The following is a 15,405-nucleotide window of genomic DNA, read 5'->3' as shown; positions in this document are numbered from 1 at the left end:
AATGAAACAGAAAGTTATTTACAGGTTAGTTTCGTCTCACCTTATGCATCAAGAGCACATCAGAATCTTCATTTCTTTTCATGTCTATGTGAGAGGCACCTATTTTATCTACTTGAAGGCTGAGGTTGATGCTTATCTTTTTTTTTTTTCCTTGATAATACCTAAGGTGTGAAGGAAAGGAAAAGTTATATATTAAAACCTACAGAAATAATATATTCAGTAAATTTAAAGGAATGTCATCAAATGCACAGGTTATATTAAAAAAGGCAGGAGTGGTGGTTTTTCTAGTCATCCTGCAAATTCTTTCTGTGATATATCAATAAATATACATGCATTTGTCAACCAAAAAAACAATGCAGGAGGCTGCAAAGAAGAAAAGAGTTTATTTAGGGTCTGAAAAATTGCAATTTGGGAGATACAAATTCGGGTAACCCCGAAAGAGTGTTCTCAGGAAGAGACGAAAAGCCACGGGGTTGTTAAAAATTGCCTGGTGAAATCTGTGACTGACTCTGACTCAAGTTAGAAAAGATTTGCCCTTGAGGAATCACAGGTTGTTTTAAGGTAAGGGTCCAGCAAATATTTTGCGTTTCTGAAAGGTGTTCTGGATGACAAAAGATTTTGGTGTGTAGAAGTCACACTTCCTTAATGGTCTCCTGGCTCCATTTTAAAGAACTCTCTTAGCAATACCAACTCCATTTTGATTTTCCTTTCACACATTACACAACAGAAGTGTGGAATAAAGAATTAAGAGATAAGAAAAACATTTTGGGAGTAAATAATAATGATGGGAACAGTGACTGACACCCTGCCTCGTACTGTCTTTATATCACCTGTCTCATCGAATCCGTGCACAGATGCCAGGACGGGTCCATTTTACAGACATTGAGCCTAAAGGGGTTCAGTGGTTTCTGAAGGATCATGTTGCTGGTAAGTAACCAGACTTGAAATTCAAATCATGATTGTTAAATTCCCAAACCAGGGATCTATACTCTATTCCACATGTCTCCCTATGTAAATAGGATGGTCCAGAGAGAAGCGGTTGTGTTGCAATTCCCATGCAGCTAACTCAAGCTCCGGAAGTTTTCACTGGCTTCATTCATGGCCTCGGAAGCTTGGTTAATTCCTCACAAACACCTGATAAGCTTTTCTGACGCCTACGGAGAGAGGTGAAGATGTGAGCCTCTGGCTGGTCAGCGGAGGGTGTGGGCGGCCTCAGCTGGGTTGTCCGTGTGTGTCCCTACAGCCACTGAGACAGGGGCATTGCTCCTTGAACAGGCAGCAGAGAAATGGCACCCATTCCACCTGGTTAAGATAACACATGGCAGAAGGACAAAATCATGGCATAAGCAATACATTCAACTGCTACCAGTGAAAGCAGTGTTTAAGAGTGTGTTTGAAAGATAACTGATGAGTTGTGGTCCCAATTCCTCTTTGGGGGGCACTCTAAAACAATGCATTACATGCCTTATTTGGAGCTCCTGGGTTGGTGCAAATTATATTTTGTTGAAACAGCAAATGGTATTAACCATGACATAGGGCTTTTTAAAGCAAGGACTGGCCCAAGTAACAGAGCCACTAATCACTGTAATAGTTTTAAAGCAGGCTTTTAAAATATTGAATTCTAAAATAAACTTTCTGAATATTTCATGCCAAAGTCTCTGAAGTCTATAATGGTACTGGATAGAGTGATAATAATTTTTCATTCTTTTGAAGTAGAGAAAATCCCTACTTCTCTGCCCCAGGGCAAAACCATGTTGCAGTATGTTAGTATAAAATGACTGCAGACTGTAGGGGCCATTATTCTTGTTACTTCTTCTGGTAAAATATACATGACGATTTCATGCTATACAGGACCAAAAGCAGAATGTCGGATCTCTTCTAAGGGATTAGAAATAATCAGTATCACATGTTACTGATTATAGAGTATAAATCATCCCTTCTACTAAATTAGATAATTGAAGATTCTTAATATTGCCTACGTATTTTTTCTCAAGGAATTGGATTAGATAAATGGCCTTTTTTCTTTCCACTCTGAACTGGTATGATTGAACTATAAATCTCATAGGGTGAGTTAAGTGGATAACCTAGAAAAGTAATATTTAGAATGAACTGTTTCTGATATATATACGTGTGTGTGTGTGTGTGTGTGTGTGTGTGTGTGTGTGTTTATTCACTTATTGAGATGCTGAATGCTTGTAGAAAAGGAAATCCTTTTGCCTGATTTTCTCAGTAAATAACTTTATTGTAATTCCATTAACTTCTTATTTTTCTTGCTGCCTTTGCCAAAGCTTCCCATCATAAAATGGGCACAGTATAACCAAGAGGTATTAAAATGGAAAAGTTTATTCATAAGGCTTGGAGTGGCATTTTTATAATGAATGGAGGAACATCATGTTTATATTTAGAATGAGACATGGTAAAATACTGTCTTCAACTTTTCTGCCTCATCACATATATATATGGTCGTCTCAAGGAGAATGAAGAGGAAATTCACATTTCAGAGCTATAATTTTAAAAGCTAAAATACTGTTTTTCATTGCACACGGAATTATTCCAAAGAAGGAAGGTTTCACAGCACCCACACACAAGTCACCATGTGATGGAGGAGCAGATGTGGCAGGTGGGTAGAATTAGTGGTGTGCTGAGGAGATGCAGAAAACGTCACTAGGTAAAACGTTTCATTGTTTCTGTTTACAGTGTTTAACCCTAAAAGGAGTATACTCTCCTTATGAAACCAGAGTGTGCTGTCTTGGTGTCACCAACATACATTCAGCACTGAAATATTCCACCACCGTCACTCCAACTAGAAATAAACTCTGGGAAGGCAAGAACTTTCTCTTGTTTGCTGCTGTGTCCCCACCTCTTAGCCCACAGCAGGTAATGAATGTCTGCAGAATGAATGAATTTGTGGAGTAAATGAATCTGGGGAAACAGTGGACAACATTTTGGAATATCTACTGCCTCCCAGGAGGTTTGGGGGGATTAAAGAAAGTATATCATCACGGTTTTTATAGAGTCTAAACTACTAGCCAGAGAAATAAAAACACACTGAAGAAGGCACCTAGGAGCCATCACTCAGGGACCAATAAGGAACGGTCAATTGTGGTCTCCGTGCCCAACCACATTTTGTAAATACAGACCAGGTACAGAGAGACCAAGTAAGACATGGACTCTGAAAGATGAGGTTGCTTAGTAGAGCAATGGATGGAAGGAACCCCTTGAGTGTCAGGCTGAACAATTTAGAGATAAAGAGCTGGAAACTGGAAACCAAGGCAGAGCACTGGACACATCTGCGTCTAACCTGCCCTGTAGCTGAAGTCCAAGCACTTGAAGCCACTTAACTAACTGCTCTTTTACTGGACATGTGGCTATAGACATAGATATAGATATATGCATATATACACACATACATACAGGCTTATATTTCACAACTGTCTTTTTAAAGGAATGAATAAAGTTTATACAGATGGATGAGAGGAAAATAAATTGCTATGAACAACAATCACTGCTTTCTAGACATGTAAATCCAGTTAAAGGCTTTTTGGTTTGCTTGGTTTTGAGATGCAAAGGGAGAGCTGGAATTGATTTGGGGAGTACGGACTCAAGAGAGCTGAACTGCTCTGTGTAACTCAGTATGAACAATATAGGACCATCTGGGAGGAAGGAGATGATGAGCAAGATAAGACAGGATGCAGGGAGAAGGGCTACTGAGGGGTAGGGAGGAGGCTGGGATGTTATACAATGGGAATTGGCCCAAGAAAAAGGCCCCAGTGATCAAAGGTCCTTTAATTAACTGCTACGTTTACTGTGTGCTCCGAAGTTGTTCGTGCTGCGTGTTATAACCTCTCCTTTATCTTTACCAAGGGCTTGACAGGCACACAGTCTAAGGGGGGATGGTGTGGTTGGGGAGTGTGTGCTGAGTTCGGCCCTGGAGATGAGTTCTGTCTGAGCGGGTGCAGTAGGGAGCAAGAAAAGTGGGGTATGGTAAGATGACCCATCAACTGAATTAACTCAGAGAAATGAGAACTCAGAGCCACAGGTCTTCCAGAAATTTGCAAAAACCTAGGAAGTGCTTTAAAATTCCACAGGATGTGGAATGGGAGTTCCAGGCAATACTATCTGGACTTCAAAGGGCAGAAGACCCAGGGTGACAATGGGATACATTGAGAATTTCAGGCAGACTAGACTCTGGCCATTCAGCTGAATTCCAATAGTTTTCATATCTGTTAAAATACAAACATTTTTTGACTCATCAGATAAGTGGTTATAATTACTTTTATCACCATGAGCTTTAGCATTTGTCTCTTTACATCCTGATTTGTTAAGCAAGATTCTGCTCTTTCCTTTTTTTTTTTTTTAAACATCTTTATTGGAGTATAATTGCTTTACAATGGTGTGTTAGCTTCTGCTTTATAACAAAGTGAATCAGTTATACATATATATATGTCCCCATATCTCTCCCCTCTTGCGTCTCCCTCCCTCCTACCCTCCCTATTCCACCCCTCTAGGTGGTCACAAAGCACTGAGCTGATCTCCCTGTGCTATGTGGCTGCTTCCCACTAGCTATCTATTTTACGTTTGGTAGTGTATATATGTCCATGCCACTCTCTCACTTTGTCACAGCTTACCCTTCCCCCTCCCCATATCCTCAAGTCCATTCTCTAGTAGGTCTGTGTCTTTATTCCCATCTTGTCCCTAGGTTCTTCACGACCATCTTTTTTCTTTTTAGATTCCATATATATGTGTTAGCATACAGTATTTGTTTTTCTCTTTCTGACTTACTTCACTCTGTATGACAGACTCTAGGTCCATCCACCTCACTACAAATAACTCAATTTCGTTTCTTTTTATGGCTGAGTAATATTCCATTGTATACATGTGCCATCTCTTCTTTATCCATTCATCTGTTGATGGACACTTAGGTTGCTTCCATGTCCTGGCTACTGTAAATAGAGCTGCGATGAACATTTTGGTACATGACTCTTTTTGAATTATGGTTTTCTCAGGGTATATGCCCAGTAGTGGGATTGCTGGGTCGTATGGTAGTTCTATTTTTAGTTTTTTAAGGAACCTCCATACTGTTCTCCATAGTGGCTGTATCAATTTACATTCCCACCAACAGTGCAAGAGGGTTCCCTTTTCTCCACACCCTCTCCAGCACTTATTGTTTGTAGATTTTTTGATGATGGCCATTCTGACTGGTGTGAGATGATATCGTATTGTAGTTTTGATTTGCATTTGTCTAATGATTAATGATGTTGAGAATTCTTTCATGTGTTTGTTGGCAATCTGTATATCTTCTTTGGAGAAATGTCTATTTAGGTCTTCTGCCCATTTTTGGATTGGGTTGCTTGTTTTTTTGATATTGAGCTGCATGAGCTGCTTGTAAATCTTGGGAGATTAATCCTTTGTCAGTTGCTTCATTTGCAAATATTTTCTCCCATTCTGAGAGTTGTCTTTTCGTCTTGTTTATGGTTTCCTTTGCTGTGCAAAAGCTTTGAAGTTTCATTAGGTCCCATTTGTTTATTTTTGTTTTTATTTCCATTTCTCTAGGAGGTGGGTCAAAAAGGATCTTGCTGTGATTTATGTCATAGAGTGTTCTGCCTATGTTTTCCTCTAAGAGTTTGATAGTGTCTGGCCTTACATTTAGGCCTTCAATCCATTTTGGGTTTATTTTTGTGTATGGTGTTAGGGAGTGTTCTAATTTCATTCTTTTACATGTAGCTGTCCAGTTTTCCCAGCACCACTTATTGAAGAGGCTGTCTTTTCTCCACTGTATATTCTTGCCTCCTTTATCAAAGATCACAAGCACTGAAATTGAAACTGTGATTAAAAATCTTCCAACAAACAAAAGCCCAAGACCAGATGGCCTCACAGGCGAATTCTATCAAACATTTAGAGAAGAGCTAACACCCATCCTTCTCAAACTCTCCCAAAATATAGCAGAGGGAGGAACACTCCCAAACTCATTCTACGAGGCCACCATCACCCTGATACCAAAACCAGACAAAGATGTCACAAAGAAAGAAAACTACAGGCAATATCACTGATGAACATAGATGCAAAAATCCTCAACAAAATACTAGCAAACAGAATCCAACAGCACATTAAAAGGATCATACACCATGATCAAGTGGGGTTTATCCCAGGAATGCAAGGATTCTTCAATATACACAAATCAATCAATGTGATACACCATATTAACAAATTGAAGGATAAAAACCATACGATCATCTCAATAGATGCAGAGAAAGCTTTCAACAAAATTCAACACCAATTTTTGATAAAAACCCTCCAGAAAGTAGGCATAGAGGGAACTTTCCTCAACATCATAAAGGCCATATATGACAAATCCACAGCCAACATTGTCCTCAATGGTGAAAAACTGAAACCATTTCCACTAAGATCAGGAACAAGACAAGGTTGCCCACTCTCACCACTATTATTCAACATAGTTTTGGAAGTTTTAGCCACAGCAATCAGTGAAGAAAAAGAAATAAAAGGAATCCAAATCGGAAAAGAAGAAGTAAAGCTGTCACTGTTTGCAGATGACATGATACTATACATAGAGAATCCTAAAGATGCTACCAGAAAACTACTAGAGCTAATCAACGAATTTGGTAAAGTAGCAGGATACAAAATTAATGCACAGATATCTCTTGCATTCCTATACACTAATGATGAAAAATCTGAAAGTGAAATTAAGAAAACACTCCCATTTACCATTGTAACAAAAAGAATAAAATATCTAGGAATAAACCTAAGGAGACAAAAGACCTGTATGCAGAAAATTATAAGACACTGATGAAAGAAATTAAAGATGATACAAATAGATGGAGAGATATACCATGTTCTTGGATTGGAAGAATCAACATTGTGAAAATGACTATACTACCCAAAGCAATCTACAGATTCAATGCAATCCATATCAAACTACCACTGGCATTTTTCACAGTACCAGAACAAAAAATTTCACAATTTGTATGGAAACACAAAAGACCCCGAATAGCCAAAGCAATCTTGAGAAAGAAAAACGGAGCTGGAGGAATCAGGCTTCCTGACTTCAGACTATACTACAAAGCTACAGTAATCAAGACAGTATGGTACTGGCACAAAAACAAAAATATAGATCAATGGAACAGGATAGAAAGCCCAGAGATACTCTTTCCTTTTGTGATGTGGTGTGGACTTAGCCCAGACTAGATATGTTCCTGTGACCTAGAGGTTAAGTGGCCCCCACCTTGAAGGAGCCAGGGTTTCACACTGTGAATCTTTTTATTAAGCTCAGCACCAGTGCTGCTCTAATATTACATTCTAAAGAAAAACATAGGTTGTTTTTAAATTTTAAAAATACATAAATAGCAAATGTTTCTCACAAGTAGTAAATTTACATCGTACCAATTTCTTGTAATGTTTTGAAAATAATTTTTGTTGTAAAATAATTCAAGATGGGCTTCCCTGGTGGCACAGTGGTTAAGAATCCTCCTGCCAATGCAGGGGACACGGGTTCGAGCCCTGGTCTGGGAAGATTCCACATGCCGCAGAGCAACTAAGCCTGTGCGCCACAAGTACTGAGCCTGCACTCTGGACCCCGCGCGCCACAACTCCTGAAGCCTGCGTGCCTAGAGCCCGTGCTCTGCAACAAGAGAAGCCACCACAAGGAGTAGCCCGCGCACCGCAACAAAGAGTAGCCCCCACTCACTGCAACTAGAGAAAGCCCGTGTGCAGCAACGAAGACCCAATGCAGCCAAAAGTAAATAAATAAAAATAAATTTTTAAAAAATAAAAATAAAATAATAATTCAAGAGTGCCCCATGGCCAGGTCTCCAAAGCCAGATTTCAAATTGGAGTGCGTGCTTTTGCTCAAGTTACTTTAAAAAAAAAAAAAAAAAAAGAAGGAAGGAAGGAAAGAAAGAAACGAAGAGAGAGGAATTGAAACAATGGAATATTCTCTATTAAAATGATGTAAAGACTATAAAAGTGACATTTTTAAGTAGAAACAAGAATACAAACTATATGTAACTGCAATCTTATAAACACCTATATTCATTTGGGCAGAAGTTGAAGATTATAGGCTAAACGCAAACTTGTCTTATGGGTTATTTTGGCTTAAAATAGTCTTTAATATTGATCTCTTTTTCAATTGAAGGAAGGAATATTTTTTTCTTTTTGGTCTGAATTTTCCAAACAAGTGACCTTATTTATGTATAAATCCTCAACAGCTAGAGCAGGATTTCTCAGTGTCAGTGCTGTCGACATTTTGGGCTGGAACATTCTTTGCTGTGGGAGCTGTCCTGCACACTGTAGATGTTTAGCAGCATCCTTGGTTTCTACCCACTAGATGCCAGTAGGACTCTCCCCCTGCCCTCCCCGGCTATAACAGTCAAAAATGTCTCCCCTTATTGCCAAGTGTCTCCTGGGGGGACAAAACCATCCCTGATTGAAAACCACTGAGCTAGAGGAGCCAAAGTTGGAGGCAATTCTCTGGAACATTCCAGTTAAATCTATACTTACTAGAAAATTGCTTTAAAGACTTTTTTTTCTTTTTTCTAAACAAGTGATTTCGGGGCAGAGGAGGCACACGTTTCTTGGACGGATTAAGCAGATAATTGCCTCAACCCTCTGCCTCGCCGACACTAAGGTTTTGAATGGAGCCCAGAGAAGAAGGCAAGCTCTGCCTTCTTCTGGTGATAACAGAGCCAGTGGCGGGCATATCTGTGTTCGCAGCACATACACTGACAGTCGGCAATTATTTTGAGTCACTGTGATAGTTACACAGGGTGTTGAAAGTTGACGCCGCATTTGATTCACCTGAAACATGAATGAGAAATTTAATGTGGAGGCAAAGATGTAAATGAGAAAAGTTTTCTGAGTGGAATTTTGGGGGCAGGGAAAAGGGAGAGAGGCCCTCTTTCTCTCTGATTCTCTACGGAATAATTTAAAGGAAAGTCAAAACTACCATTATATTAGGGACAAAGCCGTCATACTGACTGAACAGTGAGAGTAAAAATTACCCTCCAAGCAAGGAGCCCCTGCTGGGCATGAGAGGACCCGCCAGTTGATGATGCGATACTGACAGTTCCTCCCGCAAGCAGCCTTCTCTTCTGAGGACCCTGCCGGTTCTCCCCACTGGCGTGCTTGCCTCTTTGTTGATGAGAGTCCTGCAGGGTTAGACAGCAATTCAGTCGGTGATGTGTTTATTAATTTTACCTTTTTAGAGACGTGTTGTTATAAAGCAGAAACGAACACACCATTGTAAAGAAATTATACTCCAATAAAGATGTTAAAAAAAAAGAAAGAAAGAAAGAAAGAAGGAAAGAAAAGCCATTCAGACACCCAGGAAAGACAGAAGAGCCACGTAGCTGGTTCCTGGTCCTTTGCAGGTTCCAACATGGCTCTGGCAGACGCCTTCTCTTTAGTGTGTGTTGCACCCCCTTCGCGCCTCACACGCTCGCCACCCATCTTTTGCTCCAGCCTTTGCTGGGGGTGCCTCGCGTCCCCAGGTACCTCCTGCTGTTCACCTGGGATTGCCTGGAATCACCTGGGTGGGGCCTCACCCTTACAGCCCGGAAGTATGAAAAAAGGAGTTAACGCCCCATAGGTGACCCTTGACCAATGAGGGGACAGGCGTCAATGGATAACCACTTTCCCTCGGTCCCTCTAAGGTTGTTCTCTCGGCTCATGGGAGGTTCTGGTGGGACTGAGTCACTCACAGAAGTAACAACCGCGGTAAGAGGTCCTTGCGCCGGTTTGCTTTCATTACCTGTTCCGCTCTTGCACACCAAGGTTGTGCCCCAAACAAGCAACCTGCAGTGCAAGCCCTCATCCAAAGCTCTGCTTTCAGAGAGACCCCAGGCTGACACAGTGAAAAGTTTATTTTGAGAGATGAAGTTCTCACGGGGCATTTAAATTGCCATCATCAACAGCATGTCACATCAGATTCTCATTCAAGTAAAAGGGAACTCACTATTGAAACAGATCAGTTTCTTCTATTTGGAAAATGATTTTTAGAGCAAATTAAATATTCCCTTTAAGAAGAGCTCTGAAGTTTGAAGTTCCAGGCAGTTGAAATGCCAACGTCAACCAGAAAAAGAGAGCAGCATTCTCTTCATCGTACCATATGCATGTCTTACTTAATACTATCTAGCCTGCCAACAATAAATGGTATTATTAGACTTTAGGTGAGGACAGTATATTCCTCAATATAAGAGACTTATTCTGCCACTTGGATGCAGAGGCACCGCTATGGACTGGCTGTGGGCAGGTGGCGGAATTGGCCATTTAGGATGAACCGTGGAGGATAAAAGGATGGCCAGGAACAAAGAATGACACAAGCCAGGCAAAACTTTGGCCTCATTAGGATCAGGCTCAGCCTACGAGATGAAAGACACAGTGGATGCTGTCAGCTACTTCCCCAGCATCTATGCCCCCATCCCCTGTGCTACTCAGCAGCTGTGTGATTTGGGTGGATGGGTCCCCACCCCAAGCTCCAGAAGCGGGATCCCACTGGCCTAAGCCAACCGATTTAATCCCACTCTCCTTAGTGTGGTGACTGGTTTAAAGATTCACTGGTTACTTAGTACATGGCATTCCTCCTCTGACCACTGCTGATGGGTAAAGAGTTGGGTCAACCATAATGAAGCCTGGGAATTTCGTTTGCGAGCTGAGAAAGGAGAAGCTCTTTCAGCTGGGATGCAGAGGTGACACGATATTACAGTGGTCCTCTTCCTACCACAAGAGTACAAAGTCCACAACAGTTCTATGAGCCATTGATCCAAAAATTTTTGCACCTGCTTTTCATTGTCAATTATCAGCCTGAAAATGGAGCTATACACAGGGAAGGGAAGAATCAGAAAAATTAGAGTGAATTGGAGCCTAATCAACCAGGCCTGAAGCATGCCCAATTTCAAAACTCTTAGTCACCTGATTCAATAAATTCCCTGGGTTGTTAAAGGAAGTATGAAATGGATTTCCTGGTACTTGCAAATAAAAGTGTCCTCACATGCCAGGTATCCCATCTGAAATCTTTTCTAAACCTTATAATATCTGGAACTTGGTAGACATAGAGTAGACACTCATAAATTCAATATTTTTGAAATAATTATTCTATTTTGAAAGAAACCCTAAAATAACTCAGATTTTTCTCTTTAGGTGCTATCTCAAGATTCTGGATTATTCTCCACAGTTCTGCATTCTAAAGAAGTTACTTTCTTGCTGTAATCCAACAAAAATCTTTGTTTACAGTGGCTTAACTGTGATTATGTGCTGAAAGAAGGTATTGATGGGACCGATACGGTTTTTCCCTAAAGAGTGACAGGATAGATTCTCCAGTCCAAGAAAAAGAAAAATGGATGTGAAATGCAGTCACAGCTGGCAAAAGTGATTAACCATAAATAATGACTCACTTTTTCCTATTTACTAGGTTTTTAAAATGAGGAGTCTTATGTAAAGCTAGAGATATTTTAAAAGGAGGAAAGAATGTACTTTCAGTATGCCTGATTATTGACTACTTGCGTGCATGTGGATAAATGCAATCAACATATAGCCCAAAGTCTCATTTCTGGCAAAGAGTTTCATATTCCTTCTCTATCAAGTGTTTTAGCAGAACTGCTAATAAATAGTGACATGATCTTTTTTCTCAGTTTGAATCTCTGGAAGAGAAATTGTGATGGAAGAAAATAGCATGGATCAGACAGCTTTAAGGATAAAGAACAAAAACAAAAGTGAGCCTCTTTGGACTAATCATAAAAAATCTGGTTCCTGTACTTTTGGGTCACTAGGTCCTCTGTTCTCTCCCTACACCATATCTGTGTAAGAGGCCTACTCTGAATACAACAGGGAGGCAGTGTGATCCACCAGAAAAGGCCTAGGAGTGAGCTTTCGTCTTGGCGAGGCTAGGTGACCCTGGGCAAGTGTCTCAGCAGCTGTGAATCTCAAGCTTCTCACTGGTCAAGCTGCTCGGCTATGGTTGCTAAGATTTGATACAGCTGTACATTTTGATGAACCTATGCTGGCTCTTAATCTACAACTAGTGTCTTTGTACCGAAAGTCTAAAAAGGCAAGCCAACCCCCGTTAGCCATTTTTAGCCTTTAAAAAGTAGTTTGAGTCTTTAACCCACAGACAGTTGTAAGGAACTATAAACATATATAAATGTAAACGGGAAAAAAAATGATCCTGCCTACAATAGTATGAAATATGAATGGAGATAAAGCCATTTCTATTTCAAATATATAATCACTTCAGCTGAGATATCTAGTATCATCTTGAACTTGATTATGAGATAACAGAAATGGGACAGAGATGGCAATCATTTAATCTCTTAAGAACAGCTATTTTGAAGAGCTTTTCACTCTACGCTCAATAGATTTCTAGCAGGTTATGATCTGGCTAGAAAGAAAGCATAATGATGAGGAAAATTATGTTTTCAATAACACATGCTTTTACACTACAAGTTCTTCCACAAAGGAGGCAATAAAATGAACTCTGACCACTTTAACTGATGGCGTAATGGCTCCACGAACAGATGTGGCCTCTCTGAAAGCAACAAGTTCATATCCTTGACTGGAGGTTTAGGAATGAGCTGAACTTTCAAGTGTAATGTAGGAAAGATTACATACTTCCAGACAAGAAAGCTGAGTATTAGGGGGTTCAGATGCTTGGAGAGACGGACTAAAAGAATTAAGCTTAATAAGCTTCATTTTGCTAATGCAACAAATAGAGTTGAAGTTGAAATATGAACTATAAACATCGAGCCATTTATAAATGCCCTGTTAATAATGCTGTTAGCCACTGTCAGATAGGAAGCTTGCTTTTTTAAAAAGCATACTTCCTCGGAGTCAGAAAACACCAATTGTCAGATAATGCTTATTTTCCCTAGTAGTATAATGTTTTCGAGTAGAATATATTTTTAATAATATATGATAGGGGGACTGTGGAATTTTTTGTTTGCTTATTTGTGCTTTCCTTTTTTAGAAAACTAGATAAATTGAATCTAAAGTTTATCTGGATAAATGTGCCAGAAGAATATCTTTTTCAAAAAAATAATAATGATATAAAAACAAAATATAAAGCCTCAGTGTGATTATGGCCCAGGAATTAATGAATGAGAACAGCATCCACATATACACACACACACATACACACACACACACACACACACACACACACAGGAATTCAGCAAAGGTCAAAAGAAGCATTTCAAATTGGTGGGGATAAACAGGTTGGTAGGAAAAGGAGCTGGGATCATTGACTATCCATTTATCCATTTGGGAATGGCTGGGGTCTGTTTCCATGGCAGAGCCTGCTATGTGTTCAACAAAACTTATTTCCTTCTCTTCCTGAGAACGTAGCTAAACCACATTTTCCAGCCTCCCTTGCAATTAGACGGGACTGGGAGTTCTGGCAACAGAAGGATAATAATATAATAATATAGAAACAAAGAATATCCATTGCTCCATCTAATTAAAAGCACTCACATTTCAAAGGAGTGTACAGGACCTGACAGTCACCCCAGGGACTGTGGCACAGCCAGATCCTGAAAGATATTCTCATACTGTGTTAGCAGAGACTCACAGTAATCCAAGGGATTAACTCTATATAGCTTGGTAGAGGAACAATATTTTAAAATTCTATCAAGTCAGGGTGTTTTTTTTTTTTTTCATTAAATGAGAGTACAGGAATTTATAAAAATTAAGATTTTTAACTGCTTACACTGTAGTTTTAAATAATCCACTTGGGAAAATAAGATTTTACATCTCAGGCCAGTTCTCAATGATATGCATCACTGAGCCAATAGAAAATCTGGCCTTACTTCATAATTACAATAAATTATTTATGTTTTTGTTTACAGCATACTCTCAGCATTTAAAACCTCTGGGTCTGTGGACAATAATAAGCAACATAAAAAATGAATAACACTTCATAATGAAACAATTCCCTCAGATTATCAGAAGTAGCCTATTAATAAAGCCCACCTATAATCACAAAGTCACACCAAATGGAATAACCACAAGGGCTTTTTTAGAATTTCAGTCGAAACAGAATTTCAGTGGAAAGAGATGAAAGTTCAGAGGGCATATGGCAAGTGTTTAGAAAATTATGAAATGCAAAGAGAATGAACATGGCCAAATTAATCAAATCCTAGGCTAAGACCAAGGGACTCCAAGTGCAACTGCAGAGGGGATATTTTAGGACTGAAACCTGGAAGGGCTTCTTCACACAACAGCTAGAAAACAGGACTCCTTTTCTATCCCTGAACTAATAATTCCCAAGGTTGGTATGGGGATGGGGGAAGAAGAGGGGATGCACCCCGCTTAATGAGGTCTCACAAAGTACACAACATCCCCCTGTCCCAATCCTGACGGGACTCTCCCCTCCCGCTCAGCACTGAGAATCATTCTCCAGCGGGGTGACCACAGTGCCAGAAGCTGGCATGACATTTGCCTTCTGAGTGGGTGGGAGGGTTGGTGAGAGTCTTCGGAGGTCTCAGGCTGAGAACAGAAGCTGGCTCAAGGAGGGTTTCAGTAATGCGTAAATCACCAAGGGACATTAGGAGTGTGTTGAGGGTTAGGGGCGGGGCCCTTCTTAGCCTTGGAAAGAAACTGGACTCTCCCATAAACGGCCACAGCAGTACCGATTTCAGGGGTTCAAATTACTGGTCCCAACCAGCATGACGTCTTCTACCCATTACCTAGTCTCTCCTGCCCACAGGCAGGGCCACATCACTGATGACGGAGTATTTCAGCCACTAAAAAAGATCCCGATCATCATTAAAGATACTAAGTGTTGATCTGTGCTGGCTAAGTGAGGTAAAATGTTTGTGCCCTTCTAGTAACAACTCAACGAGGCTATTTCAGGATATTTATTAAACCAATTAAGTATCTACAGTATGCTCAAGCACAGAGGCACAGTCATAGAGTACATAAATATGAGAAGATGAAAACAAGAAAATTTATGTTGGGAAAACTGTTTTTCCAGTTTCCTCGAATTGGGTGCAGAGGACGCACTGACTGTTTGGAAACAAGTTTGCGTTGAGCAGGCATCAGTGGTGACCTCGTGGCCACCTGCACACATCTTTTTGCTGTGGTTGAACTAAGGTAACCAGGAAAAGTTCATCACCTCCCCAGGTGTTTTCCTTGTAGGGTGTACAGTCTACGTCTTGGAAAGTGGTGATTAAGGGCTGGAAAGACAATTTAGGAAATCTCCTTCAAAGCCTAAAGACTAAACGAAATGGGTCTATTCCTACAATTTTCCCCCTCAATTAAAATTTTTAGTGCCATGATGATGATGAACCCAAACTACAAACACTTTCTTTAGCCTATGGTGCACATGTGGTAAAGGAGTCCATGTTTTCTCAAATACAGTGATAGTCTGTGAATACTGGACCACCTGTGTTATATTATTAC

The 15,405-nt window shown here is 40.2% G+C and overlaps 1 protein-coding gene and 2 long non-coding RNA genes across 19 annotated transcripts in view; 2 read left to right on the top strand and 1 right to left on the bottom strand.

Moving 5' to 3' along the window:
- LOC309624951 lies at nucleotides 1-9,298 on the top strand. Its single transcript, XR_014242258.1, has 2 exons — nucleotides 1-2,620; nucleotides 2,698-9,298. It is a non-coding gene; the product is annotated as an uncharacterized lncRNA (long non-coding RNA).
- EFCAB11 (EF-hand calcium binding domain 11) overlaps nucleotides 1-15,405 on the bottom strand; it is a 229,403-nt gene that overhangs the window by 85,746 nt on the left and 128,252 nt on the right. Inside the window, exon 6 of one of the 17 annotated variants that reach the window (XM_082383771.1) lies at nucleotides 9,288-15,179. The exons of the other annotated variants lie outside the window; for them this stretch is intronic. Within the exon in view, the coding sequence (XP_082239897.1) occupies nucleotides 15,173-15,179 (7 nt within the window). The 3' untranslated portion in view covers nucleotides 9,288-15,172. Of the gene's footprint in view, nucleotides 1-9,287; nucleotides 15,180-15,405 lie in introns of those variants that run through there. 17 annotated transcript variants of the gene reach the window in all.
- LOC309624946 overlaps nucleotides 1-15,405 on the top strand; it is a 436,224-nt gene that overhangs the window by 379,839 nt on the left and 40,980 nt on the right. The window lies entirely within an intron of this gene.

Source organism: Balaenoptera borealis (assembly GCF_965194805.1).
Source record: "Balaenoptera borealis genome assembly, chromosome: 3".
NCBI classification, from domain to species: domain Eukaryota; kingdom Metazoa; phylum Chordata; class Mammalia; order Artiodactyla; family Balaenopteridae; genus Balaenoptera; species Balaenoptera borealis.
Note: the sequence above shows the minus strand (reverse complement) of the source record. Positions and strands in the feature narration are given on the sequence as shown.